Source organism: Chelon labrosus, assembly GCF_963514085.1.
Source record: "Chelon labrosus genome assembly, chromosome: 17".
Taxonomy (NCBI): domain Eukaryota; kingdom Metazoa; phylum Chordata; class Actinopteri; order Mugiliformes; family Mugilidae; genus Chelon; species Chelon labrosus.
In genome coordinates this window covers 2,782,167-2,807,226 of record NC_140350.1, presented here as the reverse complement: position 1 = coordinate 2,807,226, position 25,060 = coordinate 2,782,167, and the positions used below count along the sequence as shown (strand labels likewise).

General features: G+C 43.7%; 1 protein-coding gene across 4 annotated transcripts in view; it reads left to right on the top strand.

Annotated features, from left to right (window-relative positions):
- The first annotated feature begins 1,724 nt into the window (after window positions 1-1,724).
- Window positions 1,725-25,060, top strand: part of sipa1 (signal-induced proliferation-associated 1) — a 35,198-nt gene continuing 11,862 nt past the window's right edge. For 2 of the 4 annotated variants that reach the window (XM_084565257.1, XM_084565254.1), the window contains exons 1-10: window positions 2,668-3,004; window positions 17,211-18,849; window positions 19,379-19,503; window positions 19,579-19,767; window positions 20,485-20,659; window positions 20,961-21,064; window positions 22,024-22,181; window positions 22,538-23,144; window positions 23,238-23,512; window positions 24,303-24,701. In XM_084565257.1, coding sequence (XP_084421383.1) covers window positions 17,736-18,849; window positions 19,379-19,503; window positions 19,579-19,767; window positions 20,485-20,659; window positions 20,961-21,064; window positions 22,024-22,181; window positions 22,538-23,144; window positions 23,238-23,512; window positions 24,303-24,701 — 3,146 coding nt within the window. In that variant the 5' untranslated portion in view covers window positions 2,668-3,004; window positions 17,211-17,735. Of the gene's footprint in view, window positions 2,011-2,667; window positions 3,005-10,500; window positions 16,515-17,210; window positions 18,850-19,378; window positions 19,504-19,578; window positions 19,768-20,484; window positions 20,660-20,960; window positions 21,065-22,023; window positions 22,182-22,537; window positions 23,145-23,237; window positions 23,513-24,302; window positions 24,702-25,060 lie in introns of those variants that run through there. The other 2 variants (XM_084565255.1, XM_084565256.1) reach the window with 2 other exon arrangements.

The window sequence follows — 25,060 nt, the reverse complement described above, 5'->3', positions numbered from 1 at the left end:
CACTACTTCTTGCACTGCAGCTCTGATGAAGCCTCTCTCCAATGTTGCATCACACCAGTTTTCTTTCTGCACCAGAGAGGAATTTCACACAAATCTAAAATCCTTCCCCCCTCATTACTTATTTGGGCAGGCTTCCTGACATGTAAATTTCCTCTAGATTCCTGGCTGCTGGCAAGTTCTGTAATATTTGGGCCTAGAAAACTATTATATCAAGATGGTAAGGGGAAAAGATCAGTTTCAAAGAGGGTTTAGTTGTAGGGTCATGGATGAGAGAAGCTATAGTCACAGAATCTCCCCGGCTGGCTGGGGTTTCAATAGGAACAAAGGGACATTTGAATTTAGGAATGACATCAGTACATTTCTAGACAGTGTGCATTTATGACTGATTGTTGTGCATTGCTGTAATATGCAAGGACAAACAGAAGAGCAACTCTTCCTCAGATGCATGATCAGGCTGTCATCAAGAACATGCAATCAGCACTCGCATAGAGTTTTGGTGCATAAACCCCTCATTACAAAGATGGATGAACATATGAGTTCAGTGTTGTAAAAATACACCGCTACACAGAGATGTAGAGAAAGTAGTATAAGTTACCTTTCACCATATTCTCAACATGTGCATGTGGAAGTACACCAAGAGAACAGTACAGGCCTGAATACTTGATCCAAGGCCTGCTGTGTGTCCATCCTTGATTCATCCTTTATCTGACAAGGACATGAGGAGGAAGGAGGAGAGAAAGGGTCTGCGGTATGGGTTGCTGCCTTAGAGGAAAGGAACAGTCACTGCAAATCACTACAAAGTTGTTCCCAATCATCAGCTCCATGCTATTATGATGAAAGTCACCTGATTTAAACCCAAATGAACACCTATGGGAGATTTTAAACTGATATGTCAGACTGCGCCATCCACCACTATCATCAAAACACCAAAATATCTTTTGTTGAGATGCCGTTTCATCTTTCCAGCATCGTTGCAGAGACTTTTGGAAACTGTGCAAACGCTGAGTGAAGCTTCAGGTATTTTTACTCATAGCCTTGACTTTAAATGTTTAGATTCTTGAAAACTATCAGTTAAGACCTGTCACTATGGAGGAATAAATCATTAGTGGGAGTTGATGTATAATAACCAGCAAACATTAATGCATTCTGGTTGAGTTTTACTGGAGTTGAACTTTAACACTATGTCGTGGTTGATTATCCTTTGTTATTGTTTGACAGTGCAAGAGGGACAGATCTTAAGGAAAGTAGATGTTATTCTCAAGCAGTATGTGTGGGCTCTTGGTCTTAGTGGAACATTTCCACATGGTGTCACTGTAGCACTGTAGTGGTGTTGTGGCTCTATTTTGTTTGGGAACTCAGCAGATTCAGACATCACAAATCATGCTCCAGCACAGAAAACTATTTATTTATCTTTGTGTAACAGGAAGTACAGTTTATGTTAATCTGGGGTGATGGACCCAAGTGAAAACGAAGAGCATTAATGCTATAATTTTTTTATATAGACAATTTAGCACATAGTGTTACTAGAATATATTTGTGCCCTCCACATTGCTGCATAGAAATTTAGTTACGGTTTGACTAAAATTGTTTTCATACAGCAGCTAAAAGTCATACAATTACTCTTTTTTTTTTTTTTTAAACAGACCCTGATGGAGGCAACAGCTCCAACAACACCTCCTGACCACTAATGAACACACAAGGAGGTATGTTTGTAAGAAAACTGTTTTAACTACTATCAACTCGTGTTTTTAATTCTTATCTCTACAAGACACGCACTACCAACAACGCAGGCCTCCTCCTCCTCCTCCCCCGCCCTCAACCCCAGACCAGAGCCGCTGACCTCGTAGCACTCACAGCCATATGGTACGGCCAGGTCAAAACTCTGTGCAGTAATTAGGGGGATGGTGACGGACACTTGGCTCTCGCTGGCATGTAGGTTAAGCAGCATGAATGCATGAATCGTCTTCTCCTCTCCTGATCATCATTAAATGGTTTCCCCAAAATTCGCAGGTATGTGTTTTTTTGAGACGGTGTTGTGGCCGACCGGGGGAGGAAAAGCCAAGCTGTGTTGCTACACTCCTCATTGTTCTCGAGCAGGTTGATTGTTTGTTATGATCTCGACCCACACTGACGACGTTTGGGGAGTACACAAGAGGACTGTTCAAGTAAACATAGTGTCACACTCGCGCACACTGCCTTTTTCACCTTTGCCCCTGAGCTTTCGTGCCGTTATCTCTCTGGTGCAGAAATGACGGTTTTGGCACCAAAGAATAAGCCTTTAAACGAATGTGTCTGATGTCAGGAGCACCCGTTTCCAGCAGTGTATTGGTAAATGAAAGGGTTATAGCCTAATTATAGTGACTATCTTGATACAACATTGCATCAGCATTTAATGTGACACATTTCTGGTTGTACATGTGATGTCATTACATGAGGAAATTGAGCATTTGATGCACACTCAAGGCAAGTGAAGGGTTTTTCATTTTATTGTAAGACGCAGAGAGGGCACTGCTGTCCGTCCGTCGCTGATTCAACCTCTCTCTGACAAGGAGATGAGGAGGGGGGAGGAGAGAGAGAGAGAGAGAGGGGCTGGGTGAAGCTGTGTCTGTGTGTGTGTGTGAGAGAGAGAGAGAGGAGGAGGAGGAGGAGGAGGAGGAGGAGAAAGAGGGGGTTGGCTTAGTGTGATGTGAATGGAATAGAATCAGCGCGAGAGGGAGAAAGAGGGAGGAGGACAGCACAAATCAACCTGCCTCTTGACTTTAACAACAGAATAGAGGAGCCGGTAGACACAGAGATCGGGAAGTGTGCGCGTCTTGTGTTGTTTTATTTTATTTTTGGAGAGAGGAAGAGGACATCAGACAGGAGGAACTGAAGGAGGAGGAGAAAGAGTCTCACCGTGGAGATAGATAGCAGAAAAATGCTGTCATGGGGAGAGAAGGGGAGGGAGTCGGCAGAGAGGAACAGGATGAAACAAGGCAGGGTCGAGCAGAACTGAAATGTGGAGGTAAGCCTTTTCTTTCTGTACTGAGAATTCACATTCCAGCCTCCCTGTGCCCTCTTTCTGATGATAATCAATCCAGACGGCTGGATCGGCTCACCGTGTATGCCACATACCTCTGTATAGGCATGCATATGCTCTCTTAGTCACACAATCCAACCTGAGACAATGTATGAGAGCGAGAGAGGATATGAAATAATGGCTTGGCACTATCCTGCCATGCATCTTGTCCTCCCTCTGCCTCTCTGCCCATTGTATTGTTGTCACCTCTTTAAAAATGCAGTTTACTCAGTGAGCCAAGGTGCCCTGTACATACCATTTACACGCAAGGTAGGTTTGAATCCAACCTTTGTCGCATTTCATCCCGGCCTGCCCTTCTTTTCCTCCTCATCTCCTGACACCAGCCCCCACCCCCCACCCCTTCCCTCATCATCTTTCCCTCTCCCTCCATTGTGCACCCTCCACCGAGGCGAGATCATCTTAAAAACAGTGTTATGACATTGTCAAGAAGGCACTGCGAAACCTTGCTGTAGAGTGCTAGTGGCTGCAGGACTCAGAGATGAGGGCAAGGTGGAGGAGGGGAGGAGGGGAGGAGGGGAGAGATAGATGGAGGGACACTCAGAGACTGAAAGAGAGACAGGCGGAAAGAAGATGCAGGAACAAAAAAAAAGGATCAGGATTTATACCAGATATATGTTTTCAAAGACAAAAGAAAAAAAAAAATCCACCAGTCTGCAGAGTGCCGGGATTTGCGAGGATAAAGACGATTGTAACACTGCTGCATGTGATATGAACAGACAATGATGGAATGGAGAAGCACAGCCGGGATTGGGGTGTTGTTTTCAAGGTGGCAGAGAAAAAGAGGGATGCAGGAGTCAGGCTCCCTCGTCCCCTCCTCACCCTCACCCCCCTCGCACCGATGGGGATATGTGTGTGTGTTTATGAGACGTTAAGGTTTCAGGGGCTGGATGGGATGCTGCTGTAGGGGAAGAAAAGCAGGGATGGGGAGATGAGAGGGAGGAAGACAAGCAGCAGCAGCTTACATAAGCCAGTGCACTCAACGGACGGGCCATTTAATTTACATTGAGCTGCATGGTCCCTCACCCAGTGTGGTATTCACTGTGGTTGATACTACCGTTTTAAATGATAAAATGCAGTTTGACCTTACAGGATGGAAGGAAGCGTATAAGTGAGTGGCACCTAATGGCGTTGAGTTTTTATTCCCAGCTGCATTCACAGGAGGGTGTGATGTTTTTCATCAGGGTCAGCTTTGTCTGGACAGTCAGGTGTTAATTATTATGGCGAATGATAAGCATGTCTGCGTGAGGTGCACTGACATAATGCTGCTCTCATCATGCAGCCTGAACTCAACCTGCTGTTGAGTTTTGTTGCTGCTGCCATCCACTGTGCTGCATTTACAGTATACATCAAAGTAACTAAACCCCCAAACTACAGCCTTTCACTAACAATGTAACAAAATGAACAGCCCAAACACTGAGAGCAGGTGCACAGAATGTAAATGTGACTTTAAAAGCAGGCTAATGCCAGAATAACTGTTCCTTGTAGTCTCTAAAATCCTCTCTGTTTCCATAGAATAATTGTTTTTGGCCAAACAAGGCCGCTTTATTATGTGCCCTCACTCCTGGAGACTAAGTAAAACCTACCGCTCTGCTAGTATTGTACTATAGCAGCTAGCACCAGTTCATTATGTTTCATAATCAAATAACATCAAACAATTACATGTCTGTCTGCTATTACTTTAGAGCTAGAGCTTGTTGTGTCAGTGATGACGAGAGATAAGAGGCGTCGTGATTGGGGCTGTAACTAACGATGCTCTCATTATTGACTAATCGGAGGGTTATCTGGCTTATTACAACAAGGAAAATAGTGAAAAGTAAAGAATGGTGATTCATGCAGATTTCTTTTTTGGTCTAACTCAACCAAAAATATTAAGTTGATCAAAATTAAATTAGCGGATTGTGACATTACTTAAGCATGTGTAACCAAAATTGCTGCAGTTAATTAATTGACAAATGGGTTTAGGGATGAATTTTAAAATATCCATATCTGTCTAATCTGCTCTGGGCACACTTCCCAGTTAGTCCTTATGAAACCTCTGTGTGAATGTATAGTATGTATGTATTCAGACACACGTTATTTAACATGTGAAACTACAGTTTATTTTTTGGTCCCTCTCATGGAGAGAAACTAGAATGTCCAGGACCAAAAGAATGAAGAAAGCGTGTCATTCTGGTGTTTTATGGCATCATCTACCTACACCTATTTGTGTTCTTTCTCATGGGATGTTTCCTCTGTGGGACTAAGAGGAGCAGAATCACAGTAGATTTTCGAATCGATTGGCCAAACATGAGCCAAGAGCGCTTGGCTGCATACATGTGTCCATCATGTGTAGTCAGATTTAGCTGTCAGCTCTCTTTGTTTCTCTCTGCCGTAGAATAATCCTATGCTGCTTATGCCAGCCGTGACCTTTGACATCAGAAACCATGTAGCTTGTAGATCAGCACTAATATCTTCTGAAGCTCTCTCTCTGTCAGGATTTAAACGCTCACATTGTTTATCCAGTTTCTGTACAGAAACGCGACTCCTAAAATGACTCCCTGTCCACAGAACATCAGCAAATATCTGGTAATATTCAACAATCAATAATCCTCATTTGACAATATGATGGAAATTCAGTTTAAAGGTAAAACATTACTTTCATTTTGCACTGCACCATACAAGAGTATCCTGGAATGCACTGTATGTTTGGACAAAAAGTGACTTGATCTGGCTTTGCACTCAGTCTTCTACATTTAGATGAGCTTGTCGTAAGGTTACTAGGCAGATTTTGCTCTGGTCTGACTCAGCATCGTATCATTCCTCTCATTTGGAGCCATTTTGCATGGCTACACCCCGGCAGGCTCCCTGTGGGGACTCAGCGAGGAGGGCAGTTGGACAGGCAGAGCCTTCCCGTCCATCGGATGGCAGGATGCCGGCGGCGAAAACCACTGGCTGGATCCTCTTAGCCCGTGCTCCCTGTTGTCACCTGTCCCCTGTTGGCCAGTGATCTTAACAGAAGATCAGGCCTCACTGGTTTTGTCGGAGGCTGGCACCTTTTTGAAACCACGAACAAGTAGCACAAATAGAAAGAAGCATAAAACATTGAAAATGTAGGAGAATGACTCATGATTCAGATTGTCGGATAAAGCAGTACTGCATAGTTATGACAAATTATTATGACAAATATTCAGTGAGACTTTTTATCAGTCCAAAAGTCAGTTCTCACTGGCTACGTAGCCGCTATTATCTTCTTTAAAAGTAGCATTTAGAAAGTATTCCTCAGTTTTCTCAGGATATGCACAAGATAATGGTAGTTAACATCATTTTCGAAGCTACTCCATTTTCCTAAAGCTGTTTGGGTGTATGGATGACATTTTAGACCTATTTTAAAAACAATGTTGTTGTAGTTCTTTTGAAAGCTATTGTACCTTCTGAAAGGGAGAGTAATAGTCACTGAGGCAGGCATGTGTACCAACAAAAGCCTGACGTAATGGTCCTAAAATATGTGGATATCCATCTACACGAGACATATTTATGTAAGCATCTGTTCTACATACAACCCATATGAATAAAACACCTTAATCTAGTCTATGTTGCAAAATGCCCCCTTGCAGAAATATATTCAAGCTTATTATACTTAATCAGAATGTCCCTCTTGGTTATACCATCATACATACATTAAAACATTACGCGGTGCAGTGGCTCCTTCTCATTGTTCTTGTTGCCATTACGGGACAAGTGCACTCAGGGGTATTTAGAGCCACTGAAAGCAGAACAGGACCGACCATTTACGCTCGCACCACGTCTCGTCATCGCCATACGTGGTCGATAGAGATCATAAAGGCAGAAACAGAGTTTAAAAATACCCCCATGAGGTACTCTATTCTGGAGAAGATGTGTGAAATGTTAGAGACTATCAGTGGGTTTATTTCAGGCTGAAAGGCCTCTTTGTTCTGTCACAACTATGAGAAGGAAGCTGCATCCTCAGCCGTTTCATTTACATGTTGAAGGCGTCCCTAATAGAAAGAAATGAGAGGAGGGAGCAGTTTGAGTAAATACCTTCAAGTGCTGCGTTGTCTGTCAACCCCTATGGGGGCTAAACAGACAAACCGCACACAGGAAACTGACTGTGAGATGCAATCTTAGTGGCATAAAAGGGAAGAACATTTTTTTTGTGTCTCACATTCGCTTTGAGTTTAAGTTCTGCCACATTTCCCCTTATTCTTAGTCACTTTTATGATGAACTTCACATTCGAGCCTGTTCTGTTTGTAAAGGCCCAGTGCTGCCTGAATCACCTTGCTGGCAGCGTTAGTGGTACGTAATTCACACAATACATTTTGACGTCCTTGTCACTTGTTGTCATTCACAAGTGTGAAGCCACAGATGTACAGAAAGTGTTCCTTCCCCTGATCATAGTCTACGCACATAGCATCACAGAAAAACTCTAAAAAAGCCACCGCCTGCGTCAGCCTAGTTAGCATATTGGTGCACGAGCTGCTCTGTTTTATGTAGGTCAGAAGGTGCAGAGCTGCTGGTGTAAATGACACGAGGCTACCAGGAAGAGGGGAGGCTGTAAACAGCAGCGGTGAACCCATCTGAGGGGTTTGCTGCACATTTTCATACAGTTCATATTATTTTTAACTAGCTCTGTTAGCATCAGGAATCAATCCTCTAGGTTTGCTTTGGGGGTGCTGGTTGATTCAACACTACTAATTTATTTAACAATATTTGCATAATTTACCACAAAAGAAACAAAAATTCTAAGAAAGGCTTGGCTAGAACTTAAAGCTTTGAGAAGCCGGATTGGTGAGTTTAGAGACGTCTGCGCAGTGAAAGTCTATTAATCTATAGACTAGTCTATTTCTCCAAATAATGATAGCAAATTCCATCTGAGCTCATAATGGACACAGACAGAACCAGTGTAGCTTGTAAGTCTGATGGTAATCATTTAGAAGTGACCTTTCCCTGCTGATGTACATAAGCAGCACTCATTGATAGTAAGTGAAGACAGCGTCTGGTTTAAGACTTCAGGCTGAAAAAAGGGGGACGCGTTTGGGTAGTGCTGCAGCCATTTCATGGGCTATGTTATAATAGGATAGTGAGGAAGCAGAGGAGGTCAGCATTCTCTTCCTCTCAGAGCATAAAAAGGTAAAGTAACACTTCAGAGTGTTATTAAAGCAGTGCTGGGCAATCTCTTTTCCTCTGCTGCAGAGCTCGGTTGCACAGATGACGGGGGGGTGGGGCAGTGAACCGTTGATCTCAACATAATAGATACAGCCATGAAGCTGAGGGTCAGTTCCTTTCCCTGTCACACATGCTCACACACACCCATGCTCCCCAACGCACAAACAGAGAGGGCAGTCGCAGAGGGACAGCTGTTCTTCCTGTCGCTGTGTGGACGGTGGACCACATCTATAAGGCTTGGACACAGTTTCATAGCGTCAGCAAAGGCACACATGTTCTCAGACCACCTCTAACTTATAGGACTTAAATCTCTCTCTCTCCCTCTGCTCGTCCCTCTGTCACACCCTTGGCCTGCCACAAGGTGTATTTTCAGATACACAGGAAGTGGCAGTGCTCTGGCAGCGCACAGCCGCGATGTCATGGCAAATAACATCGTCAAACAATAGCGGGCACTTGGTACATTCTTTTTGTGGTGGCTAAGTTATTATAAAAACAATAGCACACACGTTTGCATCTGAGTGCATCAGTCGCAGGTCGTGCTATTTATTGCAAGAGGAAGTTAGCCTTTAATATGGACAATACTATAGAAGGAGCTTTTCTGAGCCTACTTCCTCTTTGCTATAACAGAAGGGGGAGGTTCACTGAGAAGAAATAACAGAAAAGAATGTCCGCATGCACTGATTTGCAAAACTTTCAGATCTATACTTTTTGCTCTGGCGCCGAATGTCGTGTCTTTGCAACTTGCTACTCACGGTAAAAACCTTGTCACTTTCAAAAAGACAGAAAAACACGAACTGAAACTGGACCAGACGGCGCTGAAGTCACACGATAGATGACCTTTACCATAGTGACTTACTGTAAGACATGAGGCGTGCATCCACGGAGCAGTCACACACAGACATAGATATAAGTCATAACAAATCAGCTCCAGCGTCTGCACGAGCATCCTCAGTGGTGCGGGAGTGGACAAGGGAGCAACCAACCTATAAATAATTAACATCACGGTAACCCTCGCCCCCTTTTGCCCAGCCTTATTAATAATGTATGAGCCAGAAGACTTATTTTCTTTTTTCTTTTTTTTTTCTTTCTTTTTTTGAAGGACATATCTAAAGGAGGGCAGTTGTCCTTGAAAATGAAAGTATTTGATTGTGTGGATTGGCGGCTATATCGTGTGAAGCCTAGAGGAAGTCCTGACCTCCACATAAAACTATAACAACAGTGAACAGAGTGGACAAAAACTGCCTTTTACTGACTCTTTGGTTGACTGGGGCTTTCGGAAGAAGAGACATTTAACATTGTATTGCTGTATTTCAATCTCCAGATATGTTTGAGCTAATCACATCCTTCTTTCAAACATATAAATAAGATACAGATAGTGTTATATATTTATTAATAGATGAAGGAGGATAGGTGTCAGAGTTGAAGGAAATTATTTAACGCTGCTTCTTTAAGTGATGCTCTTCTGTCTGTCAGCATCACTTAGAAATGCTGTGAAAACATCATCAGGGCACGTATTCACAAATCAGTGATGATTCATGAGTAACATTAAAGGCAACAATGTGTGTAGAATTGCCTGCATGAAAGATTATCATTGACATGATCACGCTGGTCATACGCTGGAGTACCGGTTTCTGCCACAGCAAAATGCTGCTCAGGGTAATGGCAGACATTTCTGTGAGATCACTGTAAAGCCTGCTGTCTTGCTGTCACCTTGAAAGCTATACTTGTTTTTTTTTTTAAACTGGCCCATTGAGCACCAGGTGCAGAGGATGCAGGCTTATGTGTCTTTGGGGACCAATAGCTGAGACTGACGTTTGCAAAACAGTTTGAATGAAAAAGAGATAAAACACATTACAACAAGAAGAGAGTGCAGCAGTGCTATCCACTTAGAAGCCTCTGGACTTGGCCCAATTCACTGTCTGCAGTGTGGTGGTGGTAGTGGTGGGGGTTCAGAGGGGGAAGATTGAGGATGCCTAGAGCAAGTGTTGGGCATTAGAATGAACTCATTTTCTGAATCGGATCCAGCCACATTAATGCACATTTACGCTCTTAAAAGCATTGCGGCTACTTCAGTTCAGTGTCACATATTCGGAAGCAAAGCAGGAATGCAACCTTATCTCAGATGTAGCAGGGTTGCATACAATCAATAAGGAGAGTGAGACTGAGCCTGGCTTTATATTTACCAAAATCAATCACTATTAGGAGTTGATTTAGACCTTGTGGTTAAGAATCCACAAGGCAGCTTTTAACTATAAGGATAGATGGTGACACTCGAGCAGCCCCAGACTATGAGGCTGGACATTTGAAAGGAAAGATGCCTGACAAGTCTCTAAGTACAGTAACATTGCTCCACCTTCATGTGTCATTTTAACATCATGTGCCAAAAGTGTTTGCTGCTTTGAAAGGCCCCTGGAAAGCTCCTTGCGTCATGCTGTATTGTGGTTTATTTCACAACTTCAGCCTCTGACTGAAAGACAATAACATCAAGTGGAAGGTCTAACCAACTGCTGCAGTCTGATGTGTTAGACTCGATAAGCCCGCAGTGAGAGCAAAACTTTTGTCACTGATCAGACTTAATTGCTGCTAAGCTGTTAAGCCGATTGCTGCAGCTTCACCTGAAGGGAAAACAGATCAAATCTCAATCGTCCAGATTGGAACCCAATCTTTCTTTTGCACTTCAAACGAAGGCACCATCAGCACTAATTATGATAAAAGAACATGAGACGAAGGTTGAGTAGACTTCAGTATCTGGCAGAAAGCGAAAATCTGCTCATTCATGCTGCACCGCGGCAGCCTGTCTCCTGTAGGTGTGGAAGTGTCGAGCAGAAACGATGACGACATCCATCCTCCCAGAGTTCAAGAGTCACACGTCTCTTCCTGTTTCACAGGACACAGACTTGCATGAGCGAGAGCAGAATAAGTCAAGCGGCCATGACTTCCCCAAAGCAGTCCATGTCTAATTTGACTCTCCTCTGCTCTTCAGTTTGTGTCCTGACGTTGTACACTAGAGACCCATTAACCTTGCCCTGGACTTAACATGGAAACTGGACTGGTCATCAGTTAAACCAAAGTTTTACCTTGGGCAGTAACGGTCCTTTAATGTGAATCTGGTGCAGAAAGACGAAAAGGAATGTACTCCAAAGGACAGAGATGTAATCTTTACAGATTTCGTGCGAGTGTGTACAGAGATGTGTATAAAAATAGCCTGCTTTGAGTAATAATGTGTCTAATATGATGATTTATGATGATTTATATGATTTACCATAAGAAACGTAATACTGTATATACTCCCTCACTTTTCATTGAAAAATGATTTTATCTGGTTCTAAGTCCATTCTTGTGTACGTATAGTGCAAGCCTCAAATTTCCATATCACACTCGTAGTCATCTGCCTCCTAAAATCTAATTTAATGTGAGCGCTGACAAACGTTCCCCTTTCAACAGATGCATTAAAATAGTCCTTAAGCGTGAAAATCCAAATTTAGGTTATTCTCTAGAGTGAAACGCTAACATGTAATATGTACCAAATGTCATTTTTGATAGGAGAGGATCACAGAGTCATTTTACTTTTCCATTTCTTCTCAAAATGTTACAACATCAAGAAACATTGTCATCACTTCTGACTGACACAAGAACACACAAAGATTTTTGTCAAGTGTGTTTTAGCTAGAGGATGTGAGCACAATACTGAGGTCATTACTGTCCACAGGTTGAGTTCTGAGACGCAGGATTAAACACTGCTGTCTACATGCATTATTGAGTTTCCCAGGGATGGAGACTGGCTCTTGTAACATGAGGGAATCTGTGGACAGCATGAGGCAGCCGCCTCCCAGTGGTCTTAGCGGATGCTCCAGATCTTAAAAAAAAAAAAAAACAATCCTGGAGAGCATCAGCTGCATGTCTGGGTCATTCCTCCTGGACTGATTCTGAGTCAGAAAAAATAAACTATGGGGCTCTAATCAACAGACAGCTATTCAATAAATAAATTAAGTAGCCTTAACAGTTATGATCAGAAGTTCTCATCCATGATTGATTTCATGTGATAAACTTTAGTGTGGATGACAGGCAGGACAATTTATGGCAAATGATGTAGAGTCATGCCAAAGAAATCACAGAATCAAATTCTGTTCATTCTCTTCTCAACGCCAATAAAGCATTTGGTGAGAGTCATGTGATATCTGGTGATGTGGTGGTAGAGTTGTTGCTCAGGGAGCATCAGGGGTCAGGCATGGTTTTCATCTACTGTGACTGACATGGGGAAATGTGGATGTGGGCGAGTCCATGCAGCTATTACTGAACGGAGTGTGCCACCTGATATCTCTGCAGTAGCCTCTGCATGGACAGTGAGCTACTGGTTTATATTGGTAGCAGTGTATGTACTACACCATAATGATAGCAGTAGCCTATAGTTCAAGGCAGTTGTCTGCTGAATTCAAAGAGGAAATAAATTCCTTTTAGTTCAGCAAGTTTTCACATGCAATGCAGTGTTATGATGTTGTGTTTGTGAACCAGTGAGATACAGAATGTCTGAGCCAAAAGCAATTTACAATCAGACAACAATTAGCTGTCCTGAAAGCTTTTGAAAAAAGAGCTTTCCGTTGCTGTTTATTGTCTCGAGCCTTCATGATATCATTAAGCTCTTTTTTATTGCCACTCAGTCAGTCCTGCTATTATGAAATTATCAATTTATGATTATACATTATACATTTGGTTTAAGCCAGGTTTATCCTTGGAAAAAAAATAAGCTGGTTATTGATAATTTGTATTTTATTTTTTTCTGGGATACCAGTGTGCTTGCTCTGTTTAAACGAGACAGTTTTGTTGAGCTGAGAGGATGTGCCATTCAGTGACGTTTAAATTGTCGGGTAGTAGCAGGAAATACGACAGCTTCCCAAATAAATAAAGCAGAAACTTGAGGGGGCAGGGACAAAACATTCAGTTCCTCTTCACTTTGTACTTCTACGTAAGGTATATCACACTTCTCTATAGTGGTAACGCGGGCCAGTTTCTGTTCAGTCAGAAGATACTGTTGAAGGCGGCGGCTGTGTGAATTTTAAATACTGGTCTAAAATGGTGAAGATCTGACTGAGGACGTCACATATCACTAATGGTAAGAAAATAGCAACACTGGGCACTAATGTATGAATTAAACTCTTTTAGAGGGAACGGATTAAGTTGTTATATATTATTTACCCTCACAGAGTGGTAACAGAAGAAAAATGTCTTCATGTTGGCTAGATATTAAAACACAGTCCATATTCTTTGTATTTCCTTTTCAAATCTGGTTTCAATTAAGTACAAACCTAAAATTAAAAAATGAATAACCTAAAAATCTACAACAACTGAAAATGTAGTGTATGACGTTTCAGGCACAATGGAGCAACACTGTAATAAATGAGGAACTAATCAAACATCTACAGATACTAATATCTTAAATGTAAGGTTTTGAGTGAGCCAATAAATATCAGTGGTGTTAAGCAATTCAGTATCACATCAAGGGAGAATAGCACAGAAATACACAGTGTGTTGAATAAGTTACCAAACTCTTATAGATAGTAAAGTCAGCGCTGCACATACTGTGTTCATATCTCATCTTAATGTGTTAATTTTTCACATTTGCAGTTTGCCACTTAGCTAACAGACGCATACTAGTGTTTACTGATAGAGTGCCACCTTGATCTTTTCTCATGTTTGTCCAATTTTCTTCATGCTTACAGCTTCCAGCTGGATTGTAGGAGGTACAATAATGTTTTCCTCCCAGACTTTTGTTTCTCCAACCACCAAATCCTTATTGATTTTGGATCTGACATATACACAATATCTGTTTCTTACTATGGTGCTGAGAAAGCTGAGAAATATGCGGAGGCTAAAGATTTTTTCGGTCGGCCATCATCATCTTCAGTTTTATATATGGGCAGTTAAACGTCAGGATCATTTTTCCGCCCAGTTTGTCATTGTTTTGCTCTCGTAGTTTGCCGAGGAGTACGACCAAGGTCAACGGCGCAGGAATCATCAGTGGAGCGTGTGTTTGACGAAAGTGGAGCCATTTCGGTAGAGTACACAGGGTTATTATAAAGCTCTGGTGGACTGGATACCACATAGAGAGGGTGGCGCCACGCAGGTTGCTATGGAAACAAGGACTGATTCATGGGTCGGGGGTCTTAAGAAGCTCAGGAGCATGTGATTTTTGCAAAGGTAGTGAGTGATAAGTGTCAACCCGTGCTATGTGTTGGTGGAGAGCAGGAGTGTTTATTTGGCCGACCCTGTAGGTCCAGTTTGTTTTTGGAACTACACAAAGGCAATCTGTGGTTTAAAAAAAAAAAAGAAAAAAAAGAAAAAAAAAGAACCTGCTGCCAATGATTTACACTCCCACTTTGAGCCAATGGATAAAACTGATTGCTTGCCCTTTTCTTTTACGAGGCATTGTGAAACACAGAGATGATGCTGCAGCTTATGATTGCACACATATAATTTGTTCCTGCATGATGTTTGAGAACATCATGAGAGTTCCCAGATAGAAACATGAGGGGGTTTTCAATGTCAAAAGCTTTGGCACTGTATTGACACTGCACAGAGGCTGCTTTGTGTGAACTAGCGCTTGTGTGTGAGATGGGGAAACCCACACGGCCGGAAATGTCTTAAATTGTCAAGGAGAGAGGAGCCTTTACCAGCCACAGGTGCTAAACAAATACATTCTAGTGCACGTCTTCTTGTCATAGATGCAGACAGGTATGCCAGTAATGTTATATGTTATATAATGCATGTTACCGTCTGAGTCTTATTGTGTGGTGCCCTTTCTCCCTTGTATTCACATTGAAGTCCTTGGATACTTTCTCTTCAATCTACTTTAGTTTATCACACAAATGAAGCACCTCCACAACATCATGGTCTGCGTCCAGCTATCCCCGTGGCTATCCACACTCGCTTCATTGCACGGTACAGTGAAGGTTGAGTAGGATTTGACTTTTGAAGTTCCCTTGTGCCATCATCTCTTTTTGCCAGGCCAATATTATCATACGGTTAATGTAATGTTGGTTACCAGTTGCGGAAAGAGGAAAGTAGGCAGGTGAGAACAGGAACCGGTGAACCTACTGTAGTGCACTGTACCCTGGGTAATGCAGTTTACTGAGGGCCATTATGAAGCGTGCAGAGAACCATATATATAGAGAGGGAAGAAAATAGCATCTGCAGCTTGTGAGAAGTGCCAATGCACAAAAAAAGCAGTTGTTCGAGTGCGACTACTTTTTAACCAGCTCTGTAGCTGTCCATATAAACTTGCATACACCCACGGTGACTACAGTGTACGTCATGGTCATGTAATTAGTCGGTTCTGGAAATTTGTGGAAATAAATGACCTGATGAGACATTCCACAGTAATTGCAGACAAACTGCTCTCATTTTTAGGTTGCAGAACTATTTATTGTTTTACACAACTGACTAGTTAAAGGTAGATTCAGATAAAATATTATATGCATTTACACATTGTTAGTTTCACTATACAAAAACTTGAATGGCTGTAATTTACTCTGACTAATAGTAAGGAGGAAAAGAGGCACAGAAGACAGCACTGAAAGTCATCACACGCTGAAGGAGTTAGTATAAAACAGAAAACAACAGTTACTGTTAACATCCATATGTTTTTAAAGGCATTTCACTGTGAAATTGCAACCGATACATTCTCTTACTGTGAGGAAATGGAGAGAGTGTGAGGGCAGGCAAAGAGAGGAAACAAAGATGTTTTGTGACTTCCTCACTTTATGGTATTTTTGTCTTGTGAGTATATGTGTGTGCACATGTAATACTCATGTTGTGGGGACCTCGATAAGTTTACACACTGTGAGATCTCACCTCACGTTCGGGGACAAAATGCAAATTTTTAACATTTAACATTTTAAGGTGAAGACTTGGGGAAGGTCAGAGTAAGGCTTAGATTTAAGCAATTAGTGGTTATGGTTATGGTTAGTCTGCAGGAAGCAAATGCAAGTCAAAAGCAATGTCCTCTGAAGTAATGGAAACGCGGCTGCGTGTTTGTGTGTCTAGCTTTTTCTGGTAGCTGCTTGCACCACTGCACCTGCTCTTCAGGCTGCAAGCACGAGAGAGGAGATGCATGTGAAAAAACTAGACAGGAAGAAGCCTCGTACCTTATTGAGAGCGACAAAAGGTTTCAGCATGACTTGATTGACGTCAGTTTGGTCAAAGACAGAGCATGAGCGATAAATGGTGACTGAAACTGGCTGTTGATCTGTGCCTATAACAAAATCCACTTTGTGGGTAAGTTACAATCAAATCTTGATACGATTAATTTGAGGAGTTTTCAGGAGTTTAAAAAAGGGAAGCACGCGGCTTCGTAGTCTTTAGCACAAAGCTGATGCCTTTAAGTGACTCTTAACTTCTTGAGTTGGTGACAATAATATCGTCTTTCATCTAATAATATATCTGCAGATATGAATGTTTCTGCTATTATTACTCGTATATTCTTTTATGTACCGGCAGCAGGAGTAAACTACAAAACAGTCACACTGTTTATGTGTGAACGTATGCGAAGGCGAGAGACAGTTTACACTTATTTCTTGTGTATGCTGGCACACCGTCAATAAGCCAGGAAGGCCCCCCTCCCCTCTGTTAATACTGTCTATTGTGAGCGTGTGCAGGGTGGATATGGTGAGCATTAAGTTTGCTATGGAACTATTTAGGGAAACCGTGGAACGGAAAGTGTCTAAGGAAAGAATAATAATGAGGAAAAATCTGAAAACAGGGGTACTACTTATAAATAAAACACACGTCAGACCTGTTGCCGCTTTATTGTTGGCATTCAGTACTTGCTTATCAAAGCCATTCTTCTGGGAGCTCACTAACAGGCTTGTTTAGGTTTAGTATTAAGACATTGATAAAAATAATAGAGGGATGAGTGAATGATGAAGAGAAAGAGGCTAAAAAAGATGTTTCCTCTTCTGTGTTTCTATACAGGTGTTTGGATAAGACCAAAAGGGAGGCTGCAGGCGCTGAAGAGTGCAAACAAATGGAAGCCATGTTAGAAGGTTTGAAACAGGCAGAGCCTCTCCTACACCGGGGACAGAGAGTCGAGGTCCAGTGATGATCCTCTCATCCTCACGCCACAGGAAGGAGCACCCCGCAACTGGAGTACCACCCAAATACACATCTACATACCTGGATGGATCCCTGCAGCACGCAGCCGCCTCATTTTCTCCTCGGTCTTTGTCATTCACACTCAAGAACTCACTGACAAAGTGTGGCATCTCACAGAGGCCTCTATGAGAACCCCAGGGTTGACAAAGTTTAACCATCTTAAGTGGTGTGAATGAGGACTGCATTTGTTGCTTTCACACAACTGGGTTTTTCATCTTCGTGCACAGTGTTCCTGTTTCACACCAGCACCATAGAGACCAGGACAAAAATTTAACTGGGACAGCAGAAAGCTCTGGAGCAGAGTGGAGACATACTCACTGGACTGGAGTCAATTTCTCAGGCACCATGCAGTCAGATGACCTCTTCATACGGAAGTTTCGCCGTCAGAACGTGCGGCCACCTATTGCCACCGTCAACTTTGACCACAAACGGGAAGCAAGTGTAGTGGAGTGGCCACCTAGGAGGGACGGTGATGGAGCGGAGGCGGACAGCCTCACCACCCCCAGCCGCGTGGGGCTGAACTTGCGGTCTGTGGGCAGGGGCCACATCATGCAAAGAAGTAACAGCGATGTAACCCTAGGAGACTTGGACTCCTCCGGGAAGGCTGGGGGGAAAGTTGTTCGAGCTGTTGGTGAAAAGGTGGGTGCAGCTCAGGGGGACTCAGGTGTGCTTCTACACAGGGAATATGGCAGCCTGTCATCCCTGGAGAGGCAGACTCAAGCCCAGGAACCGAGTGCAGATGACCAGGGGCCCCTAAGTCCAAATGCCCTCCGATTCAAAGATCCCTTCTTGCTTTTAGGCCTGCAGGGCAACCCTCCAGAGCCTGATGGGTTTTTCCGGGGTTTGTCCAGTTCCGCAGGGGACTCCCCAAAACCTGCCAAGCCACCGAAGCCTGAAGGTCTTGGTAAGAAGTCCAAACCTGTGGCCCCTCAGATCCCTCAACCATGCCTGTATGACAACATTGGGGGCGGAGCCTGGGTGAGGAACTTTGCCCACTATGATGTTCAGAGCATCCTGTTTGACCTCACCGAGGCTGCCACAAATAGAGACAGCATTGGACGGAAAAAGAACATCACCTCAGGGGCTTCAGCTGCCTCCCAGCTGCGCCCCCTCTCTCAGTCCACCCCTTCCTCACCTGCACAGGGCGGGGGAAGCAACGGGGCGAATGCAGATGACCCCGAGCAGTCACTGCTGCTGGACGAAGGAGATGGCAATGATAACGAGCTCCTCCTCAGCTGCCCCCACTTCCGCAATGAGACAGGGGGAGATGAGCAGGTGGGCTTGGGTCGATCCCCGGGCACGAGGGGACTCTGGTCAAGCCTGCGAACTCCCAACGATGCAGTTTCGGTCCTGGAGGAGCCCAGAGAAAGCCACGTCCAACAGCAGGGCAAGAGCAACTACTTTATAGAGCATGCCGATCTGGGAGCCCATTACTATCGCAAATATTTCTACATGAAAGGTATGTGCTACACTGCAGTGCATCAAAGCGATAAAAGCCATTTATGTAGCTACTTAACAGAAAGTGGTAAGAGTAGTGGCAGTCGTTATCTTATCTTAAAATTTAGTGTGAAAGTCTGTAGGGAGGAGGTCACAGGAGGTACTCTCTATTCTCAAGGGAGCGTAGGGGACTGTTTAAATTCTTGCAGTAGCTCTTTTTGCACTTTGGCTGTTTGCACAGGATAAGAGTCCAGTCCTGCCTCTCTAGCACTTTACTTTTCTTATCACAAATAGCAATGATTGTTACTGGATCTCTGGTTTGGTGGCTGTAATAACCAAATGTATGGTAGGGTTTTAAGTCAACATTTCAGTGACCATGTTTTTTGCAGTTAAGGGTGGTTTGAAGAAAAGCACAGAATTCTGGGGAGGGTCTTACTTTTCACAAAATGAAATATAAGAATGCTCATATTTTAATGGCAACACTTTGACTCAGATAGAAACCGCTGTATTTGCTTCTCACTATTTATTTGACTATAATCAACTCATCACAGAACATCAGAATTTCTTTGGAAAGGATGATCGGCTTGGTCCAGTGGCCATCAGTTTCCGTCGGGAGGAGAAAGAAGCATCCAGCGGAGCTCAGTACAATTACAGAATCATCTTCCGCACCACAGAGGTAAACCGGCACTTTTCACCCCTCGAAGCTGTCTTTAGGTTCAGTGTGTTCACGTGTTCTGAATCCTCCCCTCAGATGAAGACGCTGCGGGGCTCCATCATGGAGGAGTCGGTGCCCTCTGCCGCTCGTCACACGACCCCCAGGGGCTTGTCTCCCAAGAGGCTGCTGGAGTTCATCATGCCTGAACTGAACCTGCACTGCCTTCGCTTGGCCTCCAACTCCCCCAAGGTCAGGGACACGCTGCTCAAGCTGGATGAACAGGGGGTGAGTAATGCCACATCTGTGATACTAAAGACTGCTGAATGCCAGGAGAGAAGCTTTACAGAACACTGAATAATAAGAAATAGCATCATTTATATCAAATGTCAGCCTCGAGTGTCCATTTCTTTGGTTGAAAAAGTATAAAACCAGCAGTTACTGTGTAGGACCACAACTAATTTGGTCTATTCCCACCTTCTAAAGTCAAACAGGTTTTGTACTGTAGGAGGGGCGCTCACTTTTTTTTTCTTTTCTCTATTGTATCACTGGCAGTAACTGATATTTTATGTTGTCTGATTTCCCTTTTTATCTTTTCTGATTCTGATATCTTAACTGATTCATTTACACATTTTTTTCACAGACAATTTTTTCATAGCATACTGCGAATTGTCCCTTGAACTCAAAGTGTTGGGTAACAATTTAACACATTGTTATCAAGACAAGAAATTTTTTATTGCATTGCAGAACTTGCCAAATATTTAAGCCCATTCTCTTTACTGTTAGTCTTCTCCATCTCTACCTTTGAGGTTGTGACACCATTCAGCAGCTGAAGCTCTTGTAGGATTTTGATCCTGAAATGTACTCTTTATGAACTGGAAAAGGTGACGAAAAGCTGAGACAAAGCATACATGCTCCATTTGTAATAGTTGAAAATTTTAATGAAAAAGCTACATACATTTTCAAATATCCAATATATCCTGCTGTCTCTGTCTTCCATTGTAGCTGAACTTCCAGCGAAAGGTTGGGGTGATGTACTGCCGGGCCGGGCAGAGCTCAGAGGAAGACATGTACAACAATGAGAGCTCCGGACCGGCATTTGAGGAGTTTCTGGATCTGCTCGGGGAGCGGGTGCGGCTGAAGGGATGGGAGAAATACAGAGCCCAGCTGGACAACAGGAGTGAGCTGAAAGCATGCCCTACACCCTGATCTATTGGCCGCATCTCACCTTGTCGCAGTGCCATTATCTGAAGGGCATCAGTGCAGCACTGACAGCCTAAGATAACTCCTATCTAGCCACATGTAATCTGAGTAATGCCTGCAAAATAGCATAGTCACTGCTGATTATCTCGGAGCTGTTTTCCCTTCAGTGTGCAGCAGAGAATAGCAAATGGGACAGATTTGAACCTGTCTGTGACAGTTTTAGCCTTTCATTCAGACATGCTGACTGATTTTCCTGTGTGTCTCTTTGTGTTGTGCAGCGGACTCAACTGGAACGCATTCCCTCTACACGCGCTACCAGGACTATGAGATTATGTTTCATGTGTCCACTATGCTGCCCTACACAGCCAACAACACACAGCAGGTAAAATAAACCCCAACGTAACAGATATTTCACACTTGGTTTCTTTGTCGTGCTCTATGAGTCGCAGAACCAAAAACGTATTCATCTCTTGGCGTTAACAGAAAACCATTTTCCTCAAGGGTTTCTCCTCTATTCTTTAAAAGATTGCATCAGTCTCTGTACAACCATCATTACCCATCTCTGTTCAGACTCTCATGCTTTGGTAAAAGGCTTTAGAAAAAGCCTCTGTACTCCACAGCAAGCATGACATAAAAATCCTGCCCCCCAGTGTTCACTCCCACCATGAAGGTACTCACTGTTGCCTTACAGGCACTCTTCTTCCTGTTCAGCTGGCTGATGCCTCATAGTGTGCTGGATACGGTTTAAGCTTGTTTTCCGCCATTCACAAAGACACTGGACATGGCATACTTACAACGATTAAAGACTTAAATAAAATAAAACAAAACCTGGTTATGGAAAATAATCCCTTAAATGCCTCTTTAAAACAGTCTGTGTTTTTGGTAGTTTTAGTCAAATAATCTACTGTTGAATCTGTATGAATATCTCATGTCATTTTTAATCCCTTTCATTTTGAACTGGTATTCTCTATAAAGTTTCTGCAAAATCACAGAATCATATTTACAGCTGCTAATTTGAATTTAGCCCTAGGTACTTGGACTTCAGCTCAGTTCTTTTCATTGAACATAACTGATTCATAATCTTTAAGTTCATTTTATTTTTTTTAATGATGTACTTTATTTTATTTCATTACAACTACTCTCTGTGAGGTCTGTATAATTAAAGCAAATGTTTACACTTCCGTTACAATAACTAATATAGTCACAACATCACCATTGCATCCAACAATAATAACATTAAAACCAGGCATATGCATGCAGGTTGATGTGTTCTTACTTGTAATTTCCTCTAATGACTGACAGTTAAATTAATGTTTCTGTGTTTGTGCTTTATCTCGTCAGTTGCTGAGGAAGCGGCACATCGGTAACGACATTGTCACGATCGTGTTCCAGGAGCCAGGCGCTCTGCCCTTTACTCCCAAGTCCATCCGCTCCCATTTTCAACATGTCTTCATCATCGTTCAGGTTCACGAGCCCTGCACTGAAAACACCTACTACAGGTCCGACTTGATTCCTGACTCTTAATAAATAAATTAATAGATATTTTCATGTCCAAACCTGATCTTTACTCTCCTTTCACGTAGACTAAAATGTCTCTAGAAGAAGTGAACTAAAAATAATTCACACACAGTTTTAATCATTGTATAAATTGTGATATTCATAAAAATCACTGTAAAAGCATGTGTTACTGTGGGTGTTGGTAGCTGTAGGTCAGCTCAGGAGAAAACACAAATCTGCACTGCTCCAGAGCACCACACAACACACTACAGTGATGAAAACAAGACATAGATTGGTGTTTGTACTGTACTCTCTCTTCTCTTGCTCTGTCATTCCTCTTTTTCTCTCTTCCTCTCAGGGTGGCTGTAACACGCTCCAAAGACATCCCATTATTTGGCCCTCTGTTCCCTAAGGGGGCTAGATTCCCTCGCTCGCTTGCCTTTAGAGACTTCCTCCTGGCGAAGGCAGTGAACGCTGAAAACGCTGCTGAGAAGTCCGAGAAGTTTCGCTCCATGGCCACCCGCACGCGGCAGGAATATCTGAAGGACCTGGCAGAAAACTATGTGACCACCACACCCATTGACTCCTCCACCAAGTTCCCCCTGCTTTCTCTGGGTGGCAAGCGCAAAGACAAGCTGAAGGGTGCTAAAGGAGCAGAGCTGCACAGCGCCGGAGCGCTGGTGTGGGCGGTGATGGTCAGCAACAGAGATGAGTCAGAGACAGGAGAACATAGGCTCCCTTGTCTGCTTGGGGTGTCAGCTGAGTCGGTGGTGCTCATTGAGAGGTACACACGCAGGGTGGTGTTTAACTGCTCATGTCGGGATGTCATTGGCTGGAAGGCCGTGACAGAGACTAAAGAGGGGGGGCCCTGCTTGGATATCTTCTATGAGCGTGGGGACTCTGTGTCTATCTCTGTGATGGAGAGCCAGGCAGAGGACATACGAGAGGTGGTGCAGAGGCTTGAGGTGGGTGATTGTGGCCTGATGTGATATGCAGCAATGGGTGGGCTATGTGTTCCTGATTCATTCACCCTGGTCTGCTGGTCTGCTCCTTTGCAGCTGGTTACGCGAGGCTGTGAGGCACTGGAGGTCACCCCTCTGCGTGATGGCGTGGGGCAGCCTGGCTTCCTGATGAACGAGGAGGGCTTCGTGACAGAGCTGCAGCGGTTCTGCTACGCCGAGAGCGGGGGCCTGCAGCTGTGGGCTCGTGTAGTGAGGCTGTGCGGACACTCGCTCGTTCACCTGAGCCCAGAGGAGAGGACGAGGCTTCTCCGCACTGCGCACAAGATCCACATCACTGTCATCCCACCCGACGAGAACGGCAAGCCTCGCAGGTGGGTGAGGCTAAAATCAGAAGGAGGAGGAGGAGGAGGGAGAGAGAGGGCATATTTAGGTCAACAGACAGGGGGGTGAGACAGGAGAAGGGGCTTGTGAGTATAAAACTAGATGCAGAAAGTGAAGACTAGTTCCAGAGCGGTGCTGAGAGAGAGGTCGACAGCAAATGAGGATAGGAGGGGGTTAGTGGGACAAGTCAGTTCAGAAGAATATGAGGGCCAGTCTGGGGTCTCACCTCACTCTGCTGCTGATGACAGCCTGCAGTCAGTGTCACACCAGCTGGCCATCAACCAATCAATCCCTCTAATGATCTTTAATCACCCTGGCACAGGCTGCCCCACTGTTACCAGCGCCTCTCCATTCAGCCCAAATCAGAGCGATGGTAGAAACAGCTGCAGACTGAACTGTTAAGATAAATAAGCCGATATTAAACCAGACACCGCTACAGCTCTCAGTTAGTGTAACATTTCAAAGCTGGCAGCAGAAGCATCCTCAGAGAGCACCCCTGGTTTATTTATATTTCAGCACTGAAATGCTTCTTTGACAACAAAGCCCAAATTGTCACAGAAATGTCATGATTCCTGAGAGGAAGTGGGGGCTCTGTGATTTCAAAGCAAAATAACAGAAGACAATGCGGAGCTTTTTTTAAACGTCTTATCGTTGTTTCTGGCTTCTCAGTTAATTTATGACTCACGGCGCAATGCAATGAGTAGCTGGAAGGAAACCAGAGATGACGGTGACTGTTTTATTGTTCCAAAGTACTGTATGTTGTTGTTTCATGTTCTGCAGAAGTTTCTCTGAGCTCTATCAGAAAGCCATTAAGGACGCAGAGTGCAAGCCCGGTGAGAATCAGTCCGGAGAGGCCTGGGTGCTGGACGAGAGGGAAGAAGGGGAGGAGGAAGAGGAGGAGGAAGTGAATGAGGACGAGCTGAAGACGCGTGGGGTTGATGAGCCGGACGCGATGGAGGTGCAGGTGGAGGCCGGAGAGGGCGAAGAGCAGTCGTGTGATGAAGGCCAAAATCAGAAGGACCACGGCTCGCTGCTCCTCACGCCGCCCAGCTTGCCCTTGTTACGAGCCACTTCTCTGCAGGATCAACCGGCCAATCAGACCCAGGAGGCCAGTGCTCAGCAGCTCACACGTAGCATCTCTTTGGAGAGACAGCCGTCCTATGTTGATACAAGTGATGGGTGAGTCTGAGGCTAATACCACTTTTCTTATAACCTAACACAATAGCGTTATGGAGGCAGCGTGGGGGAAAACACAATAACAATAACAAGAAATGCTGCACTGCTCGATGTTATAAGCCATTTAGATGTACTGTGCCGCTGATGCAACACAATTTAATCTCAGTCGGTGCGTCACTTTTTTGAAGGACAAGGGATGAAGAAAGGACACAAAGCAGTGTGTACTTCTGATTTTGGCACTGAAGTGTGTATGCTTAATGGAAACATTTTTTAATTATGTTCTTCATTAGAAACTTTTTTTATTCATTTTTTTTTATTATTATTATTTCCAGTGGTGGAAAGTGACATTAAATGAATTTAGT